General features: G+C 42.5%; 1 protein-coding gene across 2 annotated transcripts in view; it reads left to right on the top strand.

The window, feature by feature from the left end:
• The window catches only part of LOC117268579 (junction plakoglobin a), a 242118-nt gene extending 224065 nt beyond the window's left edge, over positions 1–18053 (top strand). Inside the window, exons 16-17 of one of the 2 annotated variants that reach the window (XM_033645157.2) lie at positions 12866–13005; positions 17911–18053. In XM_033645157.2, coding sequence (XP_033501048.1) covers positions 12866–13002 — 137 coding nt within the window. In that variant the 3' untranslated portion in view covers positions 13003–13005; positions 17911–18053. Of the gene's footprint in view, positions 1–12865; positions 13006–13486; positions 13615–17910 lie in introns of those variants that run through there. The other variant, XM_078161288.1, reaches the window with a different exon arrangement.
• The last annotated feature ends 1272 nt before the right edge of the window (positions 18054–19325 follow it).

The following is a 19325-nucleotide window of genomic DNA, read 5'->3' as shown; positions in this document are numbered from 1 at the left end:
TCTGCTGGGATCGCCTGGCGGAAGAACCTGTCCAGATGATCTTCAACTCCCACCTCCGGGAGAGCTTCGACCGCGTCCCGAGGGCAGAGGGGGACATTGAGTCCGAATGGGCCTTGTTCCGCTCTGCCATTGTCGAGGTGGCGGTTGCGAGTGGCCGCAAGGCCGCTGGGGCCAGTCACGGCAGTAATCCCCGAACCCGCTGGTGGACACCAGAGGTGAGGGGAGCCGTCAGGCTGAAGAAGGAGGCCTACAGGGCATGGTTGGTCTGTGGATCTCCGGAAGCTGCTGACGGGTACCGACGGGTACCGGCGGGCCAAGCGGAGCGCAGCGGCGGCAGTCGTGGAGGCAAAAACTCGGGCGTGGGAGGAGTTCGGTGAGGCCATGGAGGAAGACTGTCGATCAGCTCCAAAGAGGTTCTGGCAAACCGTCCGTCGCCTCAGGGGGGGAAGGCGGCAACTTGCTCACACTGTTTACAGTGGGGGCGGGGAGCTGCTGACGTCAACTGGGGACATTGTCGGGCGGTGGAAGGAATACTTTGAGGAGCTCCTCAATCCCACCAACACTTATTCCAGTGAGGAAACAGAGACGGGGGTCTCGGGGGCAGGTCGTCCAATTTCTGGGGCAGAAGTTGCTGAGGTAGTGAAACAACTCCGAGGCGGCGGAGCCCCGGGGGTGGATGAGATTCGTCCTGGATATCTCAAGGCTCTGGATGTTGTAGGGCTGTCCTGGCTGACACGCCTCTGCAACATTGCGTGGACATCGGGGGCAGTGCCTCTGGAGTGGCAGACCGGGGTGGTGGTCCCCATTTTCAAAAAAGGGGACCAGAGGGTGTGTTCCAACTACAGGGGGATCACACTCCTCAGCCTACCCGGTAAGGTCTACTCCAGGGTGCTGGAGAAGAGGGTCTGGTCGATAGTTGAACCTCAGATTGAGGAGGAGCAATGTGGTTTTCATCCCAGACGCGGAACTGTGGACCAGCTCTTTACCCTTGCCAGGGTGCTGGAGGGGGCATGGGAGTTTGCCCAACCAGTCCACATGTGTTTTGTGGATTTGGAGAAGGCTTACGACCGTGTCCCCAGGGGCATCCTGTGGGGGGTGCTCCGGGAGTATGGGGTTGGTGGCTATATAAATGGACCCCTTCCATCCAGTCCCTGTACCGAAGGAGCATGAGTCTAGTTCGCGTGGCTGGCAGTAAGTCGGACCTGTTCCCGGTGAGGGTTGGACTCCGCCAAGGCTGCCCTTTGTCACCGGTTCTGTTCATAACTTTTATGGACAGAATTTCTAGGCGCAGCCGAGTGGTGGAGGGTGTCAGGTTCGGTGATGGGAGGATCTCGTCTCTGCTTTTTGCTGATGACGTGGTCCTCCTAGCTCCATCGAACAGTAACCTCCAGCTCTCGCTGGGGCGGTTCGCAGCCGAGTGTGAAGCGGCTGGGATGAGAATCAGGACCTCCAAGTCTGAGGCCATGGTCCTCAGCCGGAAAAGGGTGGATTGCCCACTCCAGGTCAGGGGGGAGGTCCTTCCTCAGGTGGAGGAGTTTAAGTATCTCGGGTAGGATGGAGCGGGAGATAGACAGACGGATTGGGGCAGCGTCAGCAGTGATGCAGGCGCTTAACCGGTCTGTTGTGGTGAAGAGGGAGCTTAGCCAGAAAGCGAAGCTCTCAATTTACCGGTCGATCTACGTTCCAACCCTCACCTATGGTCACGAGCTCTGGGTAGTGACCAAAAGAATGAGATCGCGAGTACGAGCGGCTGAAATGAGTTTCCTTCGCAGGGTGGCTGGGCTCAGTCTTAGGGATAGGGTGAGGAGCTTGGACATCCGGGAGGGACTCGGAGTAGAGCCGCTGCTCCTCCACATCGAGAGGAGCCAGTTGAGGTGGTTCGGGCATCTGGTAAGGATGCCTTCCGGACGCCTCCCTTGGGAAGTGTTTCGGGCATGTCCAACCGGGAGGAGACCTCGGGGCCGCCCCAGAACACGCTGGAGGGACTACATCGCCCGGCTGGCCTGGGAACGCCTCGGGGTTCCCGCGGAAGAGCTGACGGAAGTGGCGGGGGAGAGGACTGTCTGGGCTTCTTTGCTGAGGCTGCTGCCCCCGCGACCCGGACCCGGATAAGCGGAGGACAACGTTACAATTGTAGTGTGGATTAATGTCCGGAGCTTGAGTTATTAGCGGCTCGGTCCCAGCAATGGGTCAGGCGTTACAGTTGTGTTAGGTGAGTAGCCAGGCTAACATTTGCAATTAGCATTGTAAAATGTAGCCTGGCTAGCAGCGTGGCGGCTGTGTTTAGCTATTCCCCTGCCTACTTCAATGATGATGGTACCTGTAATAAATGCAATATATTTGCTGAAATGGAGGCGAGGCTCAGTGACTAGAAGAGCTGGTTTAAGCGCTCCATAGCTGCAAGCTACTCCAGTAGCCGTAGTAGCTCTAGTGCTAACTCTGGGATCTAACCCTAACATTCCTCTCTTCTCTGTGAGCCGGAGCCGGGAGCTGGCTCACGGTCCCACGGAGAAGAGTTGGAACGTTGGCATGGCAGCCGACTAGTGCTAACGCTAACGTCCCCACGCTTAAGCAGGCTCCCGGAACGTTAGCCTGGCAGCCGACTAGTGCTAATGCTAACATCCCCACGCTTCTCGGCTCCGGCTGAGCCTGGCGGAGAAGCGTAGGGACGTTAGCACTAGTTGGCTGCCAACTCTTCTCCGTGAGACCGCTCCAGGCTCAGTTGGTGTTGGAGCATTAGCGTGGCAGCCGAGTAGTGCTAACACTAACAGGAAAGCAGGGAAATGGCTAAACACAGCAGAGACCGAGAGTGAGTTAAAGACATCGCTAACTTCTAAACTAAGCCAAACTAAGTTGGCTGTTTAGGTTTTATTTCCTCGCCCCTGTGGCGAGTGAATCTGCCTGCAGTGAAAGCGGGGGCTAACCGGTGCTTCCTCCTCAGGCTCCACTTCACTCAGCTGCCAGCACAGCCAGTTAGCCTTCGCTAGCTTCCCAGCTAGTGGCTCTCCGTTTGGATCCAACCGGAGCACCGAGCCCTGGTTTGTTATTCAGGTTAATGTGGGAAGAAGCAGCGGGTATATCGGGCAGCTGAGTGAAGCTGAGTGAAGCGGAGCCTGCGGAAGAAACACCGGGACCGTCTGGATGTAATAGTCCGTGGAGATGCTGCGGTGCTCGGCTGCACAGACGAGGTGAGTGGGGTGGGGGTGGAGAGCAGAGGTAGAGGGAGGTGTGGCTCATGACACACTTTGTTTTGGTCTACAGGCAGTGCACAACAGCAGACCTAGCAGTGAAAGGATTTCGCTTTTTGCCCCTTTAATGTGTGTCTACTATACAGAAAATACAGAAACATCTTTATATCTAAACAGTGTTGATATATTTTAATGTACACTGCGTGCACAATTATTAGTCAAGTTGTATTCCTGAGTATTAATTTTAATTTTTTAACAATTACAGTAATCTCAGTCAATCCAAAATGTTGAGTGCATAAGTGGGTCAAAAATGACCTGGTTAGGTTATTTTCTTGCAATATCTTTGATTAGATTAGATTAGATTAGATTAGAAAGCTGTTTTGTCATTATATAGAAATACAATGAGATTACAGGTGCTGCTCCTTTGTTCTTAGTACAATAAATGACAACATAAAACAGATAACAAACATGACGTCACCACTAGATGGCACTAAATCCCTCTAAATCTTACACACTGCTTCTTTTAACTGATAGGGAGATGCTGTACTGAGAAAATATTGTAGTGCATGGCACGTGCCAATGGAGGTCAGTATCTACTGGTGGTACTGTACAGTAGGGCTGTAGTCAACCAAAGAAAATCTTGATCGACTAAAGTCGCACATAATCTTCAACTAATCGATTAGTCGTGGGGAAAAAAAACAATCTGAACATTATTTTTACTTCTGCGGTGGTGTCTGTGTCACTCTGCAGTTACACCTCCAAAACACTAGTCGGTGGTGAAGGACTGTGTTAAGTTCTGTAAAGTTTAGTTCAAATCAAACTTTATTTATATAGTTGATTCAAGACACACATTAAATAATGGCTTAATAGAGACAATTTCACAACAACACAAGTACGCAAATTGGCTTCACTATAAATCGCAGAACTGACAGACAAACACTTGTCTTTATCTGGACACATTTCCCCCACCAATACAACATGCTAACGTTATTAGCACAAGTCTATGGCATTTTACATTGTGTAAATTAGCCTAGGGTCTAGCAATCTTTTCCTCTTCTCATATGAAACCAGGGACAACAGCAACATGTAACAAAGGTAACGGCGCATAATTTGGCTCTATTACAACTCACAAGGTTCACCGACAAAACAACTGTCTTAAGGCCCGAACATACTCGGGCGGAACATACGTGGAACGGACTCCGCGAGGAATGTCCGCAGTCATTCGGGCTTCCATAGTCGAACGCACTTCAGCGTTGTAGTTTCCTGTAAAAATGTCCGTGAAAAATCCCCACGATGTGAAAAATACATGCCGAGCAGTCACTGGTGCGCGGAGCGGAGTCCGCGCGGTCGTAAAATCTGAGTGGAGTCCATTCCGCGTACGCTCCGCCCGAGTATGTTCGGGCCTTTATACTAAACACGTTTTCCAAGCAAATACAACATGCTAATGCTATTAGCGCCAGCCTCAGGCATTTTACATGGTATACATTAGGGATGTCCCGATCCGAGTATCAGCCGCTGATATTAGCAAAAAACATGCATCGGCATCGGATCAGACTGCATGGAAAAATGCCGATCCCAGAACTCTGATCCAGTTTTTCATGGAGTCCGATCCAGGTTTTCCGGCCAGCCCAGCGCTCCGCGATTCAAGCAGTCCATTCCAGTGATCTGCTCCAGCACTTACTATCAATCCACCAGGCCAGCATGCAGACACACACGAAGGGAAGGGTAGGAAGAGTAGCGGTCAATTTAGTTAACTGACTATTTGTTTTCTGCTCTGGTTTTTTGAGAGTGATATTTTTATTTGGTTTACACTCTTACTGTTTAAGTAAAGAGCACTGATGGCATTGTTTTGGGCACAATTAGTGAAATGGGAGCCATGGATGGACTATTGCTTGTTTAAACAGTTGTACAATATTGTGTGTGGTTTTTTGTCCCCTCTGTTGATCCCAGGAAACAACAGCACCAGGCTGGCACTGACACTACTAAAATAACTGAAAAGGAAAGGCTGCATTGTTTGTTAAATGTCAACAATGTCTTGTGGTGTTAATCTTTTTTTTATTTATTAGGGGGCCAAAGCACAAGTGTGTGGAGTCTTGCTGCTATTTTAATTTCAATATTAGACATTTTAAAGATTTCTTGTTGAAATCGTTGATTTATTTTCTATTTATTAAGGGGCCAAAGCAGCCAAAGCAAACCAGCTATATTTTTTATTTAATGTTAATGTTCAAGTTTAAAGTTTGTTTATTTAACCCTGTTAACAATATACGGGTCAGTTTCTCATACCAACTGTTGTGGATCATTCTAACTAACCTGATTAAGTAGTTGTTCTTGTTAGAGTAATATTGCTTGATCAAACCTTTTCTAACATGACTGACAACAAAATAAGTGAATATGTATAATACGCGCTTGGATCGGATCGGTGTCGTATTGGCCAAAACTCAAGGCTGTAATATCGGTATTGGATTGGAAGTGAAAAAGCTGGATCGGGACATCCCTAGTATACATTAGCCTAGCAACAAGCGGAGATTTCCTCTGCTCATATGAAGCCAGCATAAATCCCTAAGTGTAAATCCCTGAAGGATAAATCACACACAAGACTTAAAATGCTATTTTAGTGGAGGCTTTACTGTCTTCACAATTTATTGTTTCTTATCTGTGAAATACAAGTAAATACAAGCTTCGTTACCACTGAGGGAAATGGTGTTGGTACACAGAAACTGACAGGAGGTCTGCGTCACCACGACGCTGAGCGTGAGGGTGGGCGAGTTCAACTTTCTGTCAACAATGGGGGTGTTTTGAAAACACCCCCATTTTCACAGGTAACTTAGCCTGTCCCTCCCACTACAGGAAATAATGGATTAATCCTGGAAAGCTATTGATGTAGCACTTTTCTCCTTATGAAAGTAACACGCGATTATTCGAGAATTTGGTCGGACGAGAGCATAGTGACCAAATAGTCGACCGGGAGACTACGGGTCCATGTCACTGGTCCGACATCCCATTAGTCCGACGGTCCACGGTCCACGGTCCACGGTGCTGAACGGCTCCCGAGCATTTGCCCCCATATCTACCTCGCAGCTACCGGCTCCCTCAATACTGAACCAACTTTAGAACGAGTTGTACCCATGAATCATACGCACACATACACATGGGGAAATAGAGCCCAGGTTGAAAAATACCAAAGTTGTCCTTTAACCACAGGGCATCATTATGATTTTGGAAAACAATGGGACTTCAGAGCAATGGGTTTAATATGGTCGGAACAATGGGATGTCGGACCAATGGGCTGTCGGACTAATGGGCAGTTCCTGGAGACTACAGCCCTACTGTACAGGCAGCTGAGTTGAGAAGATGGTGACTTCGACTGATGGGGACAAAGTTACAGGACTAGTAAAAAGCTGGCCATCACAGAGAGACAGTGTGGACAAACAGCATGTAGATCTAGCATATTTTCACATCTAATTGATAAAATAAAGCTTTATTTTGACCAAACCAGAGATGGTTACTTTTGGAACGATGGAAAGACTAATCAAGACAATGCTGGCGAATTCTTTTTTGTTTCTGTGTTGTTGTTGTTTTCTTTTAACTACACAAATACTGTCACATACTGTATACCTGGGTAAAATGACAGGAGGGTATGGTGGTATGATAGTGCCTAAGCTTAGACAGCCTAGAACAGGACCCTAAACTGAAAAGAACATATATATATATATATATATATATATATATATATATATATATACAGTCAGGTCCATAATTATTTGGACAATGATACAGTTGTCGTCATTTTGGCTCTGTACACCACCACAATGGGTTTTAAATGAAACAATGAATACCTGCTTAAAGTGCAGACTCTCAGCTTTCATTTAAGGCTTTTTTCAAAAATGTAGTATGAACCGTGTAGGAATGACAACCATTTCTTCACACAGTCCCCCAACTTTAAGGGCTCATAAGTATTTGGACAAACTAACATAATCATCAATTAAACAGTCAGTTTTAATACTTGGTTGCAAATCCTTTACAGTCAATGACTGCCTGAAGTGTTGGACACATAGGCATCACCAGATGCTGGGTTTCTTCCCTGGTGATGCTCTGCCAGCCCTTTACTGCAGCCGTCTGCACTTCCTGCTTGTGTTTTGGGTGTTTTGCCCTCAGTTTTGGCTTCAGCAAGAGAAACGCATGCTCAATTGGATTCAGGTCAGATGATATGACTTGGCCATTGCAGAACATTCCACTTCTTTGCCTTAAAAATGTCTTTGGTTGCTTTTGCAGTATGCTTCAGGTCAATGTCCATCTGCACTGTGAAGCATCGTCCAATGAGTTTTGAAGCATTTGGTTGAATCTGAGCAGATAATGGTGCCCCAAACACTTGTGTGTTAATTATGCCTATGTGTCCAACACTTGAGGCAGTCATTGACTGTAAAGGATTTGCAACCAAGTATTAAAACTGACTGTTTAATTGATGATTATGTTAGTTTGTCCAAATACTTATGAGCCCTTAAAGTGTGGGGACTGTGTGAAGAAATGGTTGTCATTCCTACACGGTTCATACTACATTTTTGAAAAAAGCCTTAAATGAAAGCTGAGAGTCTGCACTTTAAGCAGGTATTCATTGTTTCATTTAAAACCCATTGTGATGGTGTACAGAGCCAAAATGACAACTACTGTATCATTGTCCAAATAATTATGGACCTGACTGTATATATATTTTTTTTTAACATGTGCTTTAGTACACATCAGTCCAAGTGATAGTCACAGCAGTATGTAAAAACAGTTTCCATCATATTTGCTGTTCTCGCTTCAACTCGATCAGATCTTATAGACTCTTTAAAGACAGATCTAGTGTTTTAATTCTCATTAGAAGAATTCAGTATACTTCTCATTTTTTGGTGGTCAGTTCATCACACATCACCATCAGCATCAGGTTGATTACAGGAGTCAATTGGTGACTCTAAATTGGCCTTAGGTGTGAATGTGAGTGGGATTTGTTGTCTGTCTCTGTGTCTAGCAGCCTCTTGCCCAGTGTCAGCTGGGATAGGCTCCAGCTTCCCTGTGACCCCTAACAGGATTAGTGGTTATGGAAAATTAATAAATGAACTAAAAAACAGTACACTAAAATAGTGACTGTTAGGGCTACAGCTATACTCTGTGATTCTTTGGTTACACCATAATGATGTTACCAGTAGCGGCTCATGGTGAAATTGGGTGAGGGGGCTAACGCATTAGGCCTATGGCCTATACTGATCAATAATTCAGCTGCAGTAACAGTAACATCACACTGAGATACAGTACAGTTACAGCAACAATGCACTACAACAAAACTAGAGAATTAGGCTAACTACAAAAATATTCTGATGCCAAAAGCTCTCTCTCTCTCTCTCTCTCTCTCTCTCTCTCTCTCTCTCTCTCTCTCTCTCTCGCTGGCTCGCTCACGCGCACGCGCGCGCACACACACACACACACACACACACTGACTATTTTCCGCTGTACACACAAACAGGAAAGGTTAAGATGCTCCTTTCAATAAGAGGTTAGGGCTTGGGCCTCCCTTATTTGAAGAGAAGCTCACATCGATGGCCTTTCTGGGATGCAAACAGTTAATCACCAAGTCATTTAAGTCCGATGATTTCTGGATGAGGTCCCGCTCGATAGACAGCATTTAAAATAATCCACCTCGTTCAGCATGATGCTAACACAATTCGCAAGACTCAGTGCTCACTCTCCCATTACAGTAACAGCGGGCAGGCCCTCACTGTACTTCCACGCACTATCATTAGCCAAAAGTCTGTCTTCTGGGCTGAATTAATTTAGCCCAACTGGACAGTAAATCAAGGGGGCTTGTTACGACACCTGTCACTCACAATGTGACAACAATGATTGGAAGCTGATTCTAGGAGTATGGGCTGTAAAAAATCAGCCCGTTTAGATAAATCCTGCGTTTTTGTGACTATTTTAGTGCTGTTGCTGCTATAGGTTCCACCAAAAAGTTCTAATGTTCAGTAACTAATATTTTAATATTTCTTTAATTAAATAATTTTCTCGTCTTTATTGTAAAAAGTGATTATGGCCTTAATTAAGTATGATTTCAAGCCTTAATAACATTTAAACGGGTGAGTTATGTGAAAATTTACCCATTTAAATAGATACAGCTGTCATGAACGGGCAAATTACCTTTAGAGACCAAAACAGTTTTTTGTGACAGGCTCTAAACATGTTTATTTGTGCTATTAAGTTGGACATTTTAATATGGGTGTTTATGGGGATTGACTGACCTCTGGAGCCAGCCTCAAGAGGCCATGAGAGGAACAGCAGTTTTTAGCATGTTTGCTATAAACTACAGAGCCCAATTCAAAACCTTTCTTTTTTTGGCAAAAAAATAAAATAAAAAGAGACATAATGTAGGACAGTGCAGGAAGTGATATGCAGGAAGTAATAGAGGTAAGGAGAGAAAGAGGGGTAGATAAGAGGAAAGGAAGAAGGCAATGAAGGAGCGGGAGGAGAGAACTAAAACAGTATATGAGAATGGATGAAAGAAGAGAGGAGAAGTTAAGAAAAGGAATTTGGACAAAGGAGAAAAAGGAAGGAATGATCAAAAGCTGAAGGCAGCACTCCACCTCTTTCTCCTCTCACCAGTTTTTTCCCTCTCACTAAACTGTTCTTCCCCTCTGATTTGCTCTGTGTACATACTTTCTGCAAATCCCTTCATCTCTCCATCTTTAATTAATGCTGAGTCTTCATCCAGTGTGTGTATATGTGTGTGTGCATGCCTGTGTGTGTGTGAGGGTGTGTGTGAGTGAGGAGGGTATTGGTGCTATTTAAAGCTGGGATCACCATGTGTCATTTTTTCTAGATGCTTAATCCACCACAGTAGTATATAGTGCACACGCAAGCATGCATGCGCACACTGCTCTCAAGTTGTAATAGAGGTCAACTGAAGGTGTTGGTTTCATGGTGTAGTTGTTAGAGCCAAATGAACTCATTTATTCAGTACTGGAATGTTTCTCACACACAGCCTCCATACATCCATCAGCCTCTACACATTCATAGGTCTATGCCATTTTCAGTTTGAGCTTAAAGGGACAGTTCACAAAAAAATTGAAAATACATACATTTCCTCCTACCTGTAGTGCTATTTATCAGTCTACAGAGTGTTGGTGATATTAGCTTTAGAGATGTCTGCCTTCTCTCCAGTACAATCGAACTACATGGCACTCAGCTTGTGGTGCTCAAAACACCAAAAAAAAAAAAAAACTTTTGAAAAACTCAACAGCAGTGTCTTTTCTGGAAATCATGACCCAGTTACTCAAGATACTCCACAGACCTTGTTGTGAGCAGTTTCAAGTAGGAACTACTGTATTTTCTTTCTGCCCAACTACAACACCATGACAGTTACAAGCAAGTTTCTGTTAAAAATGACCAGGTAGTGCAGCCCATCTCTGGTGAACGCAGCATAAAATCACTCTCTGTGCCCTCATCTAATCCAAGTAATGGTAACTAAAACACAATAGTGCGTGTGTATGTCAGTAAGGGACGATTGCTCTGAGACAACAAGGGAGGCTGAACTTCCCCTAAAATTTCATAGAAGAAATGGTCAAATATGCACTATTGAATTTACATTAAAACAAGAATTTACATTGCATTAAATGTGCACTAGGATGCGTTTCACATCATGACTATGATGTTCAAACATCAGCTGTTTATCACCAGTTTTCAAACGCGACCTCCCTGTCATACATTCTCATGTCAGCACGGTGGATGCGGAGCCTCTAAGCATTCCTATGAGACAGCGCTGAGCAGATTTTTTTTCATGCAGCAAAGCGAGACGGTCATTGGATAAATGCAACAAATGCGGCAAGAGAGGACGCTCGGTGTATGCATGATTGGAGGAATTGTCTAAAAGGCTGAACCCTTTTGCGATTGACAGCGGTTGGGAAATACACACACACACACATTTCGAGCTCAGTCCCATGCGGATATTTGCAAGTGGAGTCTTCTGACAGATTGCCATCCGGAGTTCCTTATTTCCATAAGCCATATAGCTCATTTTCACCATTAAACCCATCTGAAAATATTTGAGTTGTGTTTTGCTGTGGTTCTATGGCATGAGTGTGGTTGAAAAATGGCTTCAATTAAATGTTCCTTTTATAAGTTACTGCCTCGCTACAATATGACAAAGTTTATGATGTCACCTTAAAGTGAGCTTCCCCTGTTTGAAAGATCAGCAGCCGCCACTGGTGTCAGTGGCATCATAAACACAGTTTTACATTTTGCAAAACACATTTTTGTGCTGTCATTCAGAGAGTGAGCTGAGGAGACTGATATCAAGCAAATGTGTGCGTGTGTTAAGTATGGATCTAGAGTCAGGTCTTGGTTAGCCAACACATTCCCTTGGTCTTGGACTTTCCTCATCGACATATGATGTGCAAGGTGCCCTGGATGCATTTGTTACATGCATTGTGTCTTTTCAAAATACACTTCAGTTTTCACAGGAAACATGCAGTCTCTTTCAAAATAAATGTACTATGTCGGTACAACAATTCTCCTCAACAATAAATGCACATGGTTATGTTAAGTCAACACTTGCATGTGGTTTGGCTTGCATTGTTGTGCGGCCACATTTCCCACTGATGCTGTCAGGTGCAGTGTGATAGGATGGCTTTTTTCATTGATGTCTGACACAGAAGTCACTGCCCAAGTGCTTGTATTTGATGAAATTGGAATGAGACGAGTCAGGTTAGCTTGGCTTAGCATAGAGATAGGGAACAGGGGGAAACAGTGAGCCTGGCTTGATTCAGCCCAGTCTGCAAAGCATAAATATATTACATTTGTATGTTTCATACTGTACATGTCATAAACAACAAAAACAGAATTGTGTTTTAGCAAGACATCACTGCGTTGCAGCGACTTTTTAGTTTAATGACTCATTGCTGTTTTTTTCACCGTTCACTGTTTTTTAGAGACATCGCTGCTTTCCAGGGAGGGATTGTGCCACCAAATATGAGAATTTTGAGCCAAAACATGACCTTCTCATCCAACCAAGTGTTTTTTGTGCCTAAACCTAACCACACGTTAACCACTAGGGGTGTAAATCATTAGTTTTAGCACAACACAATATTTTATTGACTCTTTGGAAAACAACATGGTATTTGCCACTACAACAAAGTCTGCCATTATATGATTTCAATCTGGTGCGATTCAGGGGCCTACCATCTATATGAGACAATATACACAATCTGTTACAGAAAAAAAAACTGCCAGCCCTTTCTTTTATGATTTTGGTCATCAAAGTATAATTGTAAAAGCTTAGTTGCAGTAAAATTTACTGTAAATTTGACTCTGCTAACACACTTAAAACAACACATGATAGGTTAGCCTTTCTGGAACAATTTGTTTCATTTTAACCCAAAGACAAACTCCCAACAGCCATGAAACATGGATTAACAGTAACTTCATTTAAGGAAAATATAAAATTCGGCTCAGTAACGACTGTCAGGGTTCATAGACAGAACAGTCGTTTTTTCATTTCTTCTGGTTTGCTCTGTACAAAATATCACCAGTATGTTCTGGGTAATGAGTGCAGTTCTAGAATATATTTGGTTGATCAGTCTCTGCTCCTCTGTGTGTGTGTGTGTGTGTGTGTGTGTGTGTGTGTGTGTGTGTGTGTGTGTGTGCCTCAGAGTTAGATGGCTCTTACCCTCCCTACGGTTATGCTGATCTGCCTCTGGACAGCCTGCCGCTAGACCCGGACCTCCATGAGCCCTACATCCCCGACATGACCTACGACCCAAGACAGGCCTACCCTGAACCTCTCTAACAGGTAAACACACAACACTGTGTTCACAGTTTAAGAAGTTTCATTTCTCTTATTCCTTTCTAAAACTTTGGTCTCAAATGATGCAATATTTAAAACTTAAGAAACAGAGTTTCCTGCACAACCAGTGTTCCTTGGTTCAGTATCCCTTGTGACAAAAACAACAATAATAATCACAAAAATAATCTTGTTCATTTATATCAACAACTTTACAACACACATTATAACACTTTCAGAAACCAGAGATTACAAAGGAAATAAAATAATTCAAGTGGTAACAGTGAAATTTGTAGATTTAAACACACCATAATAAGGACTTTGTCTTAGCATGTGTAGAAGATAAATTCTTAAGTGCAGGTTAATATAGCAAGTGTCACTGGTATGGTGAATGCAAATGAGGAACCAGAGTTGAATGCGTATCGATTACTGCAACTCAATCCTCACTGGTCTCCCCAACAAACTTCTCCATCGTCTCCAAATCATCCAGAACTCTGCCGCCAGAATCATCACCCGTACCAAATCCACCGACCACATCACCCCCATCCTCATTCAGCTCCACTGGCTCCCTGTCCATCAGCGAATCCAATATAAAGTCCTTCTCCTCACATTCAAAGCTCTCCATAACCTGGCCCCCCAATACCTGTCAGACCTTCTTCACCCTTACACCCCCACCCGTGCTCTACGCTCCTCCTCAGCTGCTCTTCTGTCTGTCCCTAATTTCAAACTGACCACTATGGGTGGCAGAGCCTTCAGCTGCTCTGCACCCAGACTCTGGAACTCTCTGGCCCCCCATATCCATCAGATTGACTCCATTGGACAATTTAAATCACACCTTAAAACACATCTGTTCAGACTTGCCTATCTGGTTTAATTTTCTGTCATGTATTTTATCAATTTTTAATGTTGTGTTATTGGTATTTTTGTATGTTTTTATTGTAAGGTGTCCTTGGGTGCTCAGAAAGGCGCCAACAAATAAAATTTATTATTATTATTATTATATGTCATCCATGTTATAAAGATATTTCCCTCTGACATGCTGATATAGTTTTCCAACATATTGTGCTTAAACAAGCATAATGTGCAGTCATCCTGGAGTTATGCCCCAACAGTTACTCTCACCAATAACAGATGGACCTTAACTGCCTTCATGTGTCAAACTTCTTCTGTGTCAAAGAATTACAATAAAGAGCCAACAAAGGAAAAAACTCTTGACTAAAAATGAAGATTATCAAGTGATTTATTCCTACACTAAAGTAGTACATTTTATAGTGTTTTGTAATAACAATGGACCATTCTTAGTGACCATATGCCAACCTTTGAATGTCGTGATTTTCACAGTAAGAATTTCAGGCACCATGAAGATTTGTCAAAACAGTTTCCAGTGTAAAACATCAGCTTGATGTTTTAGTGTATACAGCTGTCACAAAACGATGACGTAAACCAGCTCAGTGAGGGTGGGGTTTGTGTGTCAGTAAAGGTAAGAAGACAACTTCCTGACATGTCTGACTTTTCTGTGATCCCACATTTTAAACGTCGTTATAGCAGATGATACAGCACAGCTGTTGTCATTAGCTTGAATTTATAAAGACTCTGTCAGACGATGTTGCAAGCATAAAATAATAATTTGGTCGGACAGCTGTCTCTCACTCCTTACCAGATGTTGGCTGTGATGCAGTGTTGTTGTTTACCAGCTGAAAAGAGAAAAAGAGCTTGAAAGCTGTAGTTGGTAACTCTTATTAAATAACTTTTTGTGATATTTGCTGCAACTGTCTCTATAGCCATAAAGCATTAATGAGACACATAATCTGTAAAAGAATCATACTCCTTTGCCCACTCTATTACTTTGTTTTGCTTTTAATGTCATTACTACATGTGAATGAAAATAACCAATCAGAGCCGAGGAGTCTCTAACTCTCCTGTCAGTCATGTCCAACGCTGCTTGTGAACTGCGGTCACACTGTCAAACTAGGCAGTGCTGATCAAATATGAGTTAAGATTCTGTTACCGCATTACCTATTCCATGCCTTAAAATGTTCTCACAATTATATTTTAATGTACTGTTTAGCTGTAACATGAGAAAGCTCGTGACTTGGCCGCCAAGTTGAAACAGTCAAGCTGAAACTTTCTAATTTCATTTAGCTTGAAAAGACACTATGCATAACATGCATAGTGTCTTTTCAAAATAAAATTTACATAGGTTTTGACACTAAAACTATTTTAGGTTTAGAAAAAAGGTCATGGTTTGGGTTAAAATAACTGTTTGTTACATAACTTCAGTGAGTTAATGATTGTATGACATGATGTATGTTACATGTGTCATGAGACATTTATGTCATATGTTAAAGTCCTGTGTTGGTTTAACCCACCCACTACCTCTCCCTCTTTCCCGGCTTGGACTTGCTGATGGGTTTACATTGGAGTTAAAAGCCCAGCACATCTCATATAGACACATGTTTTCTGCATCAGAATGAGACCCTGATGGTCACTGACCAAGCTGCCGCATTTGACGCCTTGGGAATGAGAACCGGCTGATATTGGTGTTCCATAGAGATGTTGGTTGGTGTATTTCTGAACAGGGCTAGACATTGATTCTGTACTTGATGCAAAAAATTCCCACTCTGGAAAAGTAAGTGAATATGCCTACTTCCAAAAGTGTTGAACTATTCCATTAGATTGATTTTGCCATATAAAACCAGCCCATTTTCATCCTTAGGTCACCAATACTAAAGCTTTTATTGATATTGATGCCAAAGGCACCCTTTAGTGAGATGCACCAGGCTTTCAATTTACTCCAGTATAAACCCACCCCTTGGGATACTTGACGCTGAGAGCAATCTACGTGGTATAAAGAACAAGAAAGTCTGCATAGGGTAGAAGGATGGGTTGGTGTACTGGTCACACAAAACCTGATTTTGCGAAAAGTCAGTGATGTTTTAACTAGGCATGGGCGATATGGACAAAAAAAATTATCACAATAATTTCTGGTATTTATTGCGATAACGATAAAAGTGACGATTAAAAAAAAATACCAATTCAGCCTCATCTTTTTGACTATAAATCTATCGCCACATTCAGTCTGAGCCCTAAAATAATACTAAAGGCTACTAAACTACACCAGTTAAGTTTAAGTAGTACATCTGTACTGCAGAACTGTTGTGAGTGACATCAATCAAACAAGTCTGAAATGTGGGAACAGATTCAACATTTATTCAAACTTTTTGTCACAGAGGCAGTGGCAAAACAGTGCAAACAGCAAAAATAACTTAGCTTATGAAATCAATGGAACAAACTGGTGGTGTTACAGGCCTGGAATTAAGTCATTTTTAGGGCAAGGCCACTTTAGCCTTTGATAAATACAAATTTATTGGGGCATCACGGCCAAAATGTGGGGCACCAAGGCCAAAACCAATGGCGCAATAACAATATGTGCTAATTACATTGAATGAAGACAAAACAATATATGTGATGAAAAACAGTACTGAGTTTATTAAAACTGTAAACTGAACATTTGACTTTTCCACAAAATGCTGTGTGATAAATGTTATTAAAATTAAATTAAAATGTGAACAATTCATAATATTCATTGTTATTGTTATGATAAAATAAAGTCTAAGGAAGATCAAAATTAAACGTTTTAACGCCATGCATTTTACAGGAGTATTCACCTAACATAGCCTACATATCTTTAATTATATAATTATTTATATGTCTCTATGTATATTTTTACATAAATCCCCAATATTTTATTTGCCTTTAAAAAAAATCCTCTTCCTTCCATTTAATTTGACAATGTTTATTGTATTGTATTATATGTATTAATTCTCTACAGGATCTTGTATGTTCTTTAATGTGTGTTCAATTTATTAAAAAAAGAAAAAAAAATTTTGGTGAACCCTGCAGCAAAGTGAACCCTCGTCCTCAGAGAGGATCTTTGCCCCCCAGTTTGTTCCTGGCGGCAGAGCAGAGTGAACCGTCTTTCTTCTCAGAGGATCTGTGTCCCATGAGAGCAGGCAGTGTAAGCAGCTTTCGCTGGCGATTTGACAGACACTAGAAGCACATTATGACCCTTTGTAAAAGTTTCTGTGTGGTACCTGTGTTGTACATGAGCTAACATTAGCGGCTACGGACTGAGAGGCTGTCCGGTATGTGTGTGTCTGTGTGTGTCTGTCTGAGGAGTGTCAGTACGTTAACTTGTTAGCCGTAGCCTTGCTGTTTGTCATGTTAATGTTATCGTCGGCAGCCCTGAATACTGTAGCTTGTAAAGCTTTAGCATAGTTAGTTAACACATTTGTTATCGGCCCATGTGTTTACTGCTACAGAAAATTAATAAATCTTTGGTTTATTTGCACAACTTCGCCTCTCTGCCGTCTTTTTATTACCATTACGCATGTGGAGTTGGGCTGTGAGTGCACCACGCATATGTCATCAATGGGAATTTATCGTTTTTATCACGAGATGAAAAATTCTTACTGTGGGGAAATTTTTTGATGGTATATCCCAGGTGATAATATGTCGCCCATTCCTAATTTTAACATAATGTTACTTATTTTATGTTTTTTCTAAACCTAACCAAGTACTTTTGTTATCTAAACCTAACCACCATTAACCATGTGTTACAATGTGTTTCAGCTACAGAGACGTTAGAGGGTGCCGTGTCTCACTATGCGATAACAAGGGGCATGCAAAGTGTCCTTTTTAACAGATTGGGAATGAGAACAGGTTGTTAAAACTTGCTGCCAGGAGATTGGCTGTGCAGTCTTAAGTATCTGCAATTACTCTACTTTTTCAGAGTGCTTAACTAATGCGATCACAGTGCAGATATTTTATTTCTTATTATCTTTTTGAATCCAGGTTAGTTGATGGTCATGCTTGGGAATATTTGCTGTATTTTTTTGTTTGTTTTTTTTGCAGGAGAATAAAACAGAAATGCTGAAAGAAAACGAGTGAATGAGCAAATCACAGGAAGAAAGACTGGGGGAATGGATGGAGGAAGAAGATTGGAGTTTTTAATCACAAAGGGAATCAGCCCTTCCCAACAGATGGAAAAAAAAAATCTCATCTGGCAATCAAGAACTACCAAAAGAAGTTGCTTATTAATAAAGAGATTTATTGTTTCTGTAAATGAAAATGTAACTTTGTTATAATGTTTTACTGTGGGGTGGAAGTGGGGGGGTGTCTGAAGTTTTGAGGCATTGTTACACGGGTAACTTTTTGAAGCAATCAAATTAGGCAAGAATGCATTATATTAATTGTTTGGAATGTGCGTGGTGAGCAGGAGGGGCTTAACCAAACTCAGCTGATAATCCTTACCAAATGTTTTAGCTTTCATCTGTTAAGATTTACTGGTTAGAGAGAATTTGATTTTGCTGAAATGTTGCAACATCAATTTTAAAGTGTGATTTCAGTAATCTAATGCCTGTCTTAATATAAGTTGTGATATACAGAGATTTTTTTCCCCACATACGGATACCTCATGGGAAACACCCATATAAGTCAGTAAGAAGTTCCATTGCATTAAAGTTAACCCCACTTTAACCAAATGTTTTAATGACACGATAAAAACCCTTACTTAAAAAAAAACTATCAAAAACCCTAAGGATTTGCCTGCAAAACAGGCAGCATTTATCAGGAATAGACTTTGTCCTGATCACCATTGCTACCAAATGCTACCCGTGTATCCCAGCCTTTAGCTGCTGTCTTTTAGATGTCTCCTCTGTGTATTTGAACAGTGCACATGTCCCAGGGTGTCCATGTGTGGTTGTTGCATGGTAGTATTGTGTACTCATTGAAATATTCTTCACCTTTACACACTGAGAGAAAAAACGAAAGACATCTGGGTTTTACAAGCCATTTTGGATTACACCAACCATTTGGAAAGTCTAAGTGAGGAACTGGACTACAAATCCCACCATGTTCCAGCCTCACTTTCACCAAGCGGATATTCTGTTCAAATGTCCATAGGATATGGACTACAAATTTCTTTGGCATCTTTGGCATCAGACCACAAATCCCATCACCTTCCAGTCACAGCCATTTGGAGCCACACCTTTCTGGTGGGAATGGACCACAGCTCTTTGATCAGCTTGTGCACACCTTCGTGGGGGACATGAAGTATACTGCAGAGTAAATTTACAACAGTACTTGCACCATGATTACACATACACTAATGGCAAATGACTTTTGTACTATAGGATGCGTGGATCAAAGAAATTGGTCAATAACTATATGTCACTATTAAGAGAGTGGTGGGGGCTCCAAGCTCTAATTATGATATTATAATACGTACTGCTGATCACAGCATAAAAGATTCAGTCTCTGATTGGTGT

Source organism: Epinephelus lanceolatus, chromosome 18, assembly GCF_041903045.1.
Source record: "Epinephelus lanceolatus isolate andai-2023 chromosome 18, ASM4190304v1, whole genome shotgun sequence".
NCBI classification, from domain to species: Eukaryota; Metazoa; Chordata; class Actinopteri; order Perciformes; family Serranidae; genus Epinephelus; species Epinephelus lanceolatus.
Note: the sequence above shows the minus strand (reverse complement) of the source record. Positions and strands in the feature narration are given on the sequence as shown.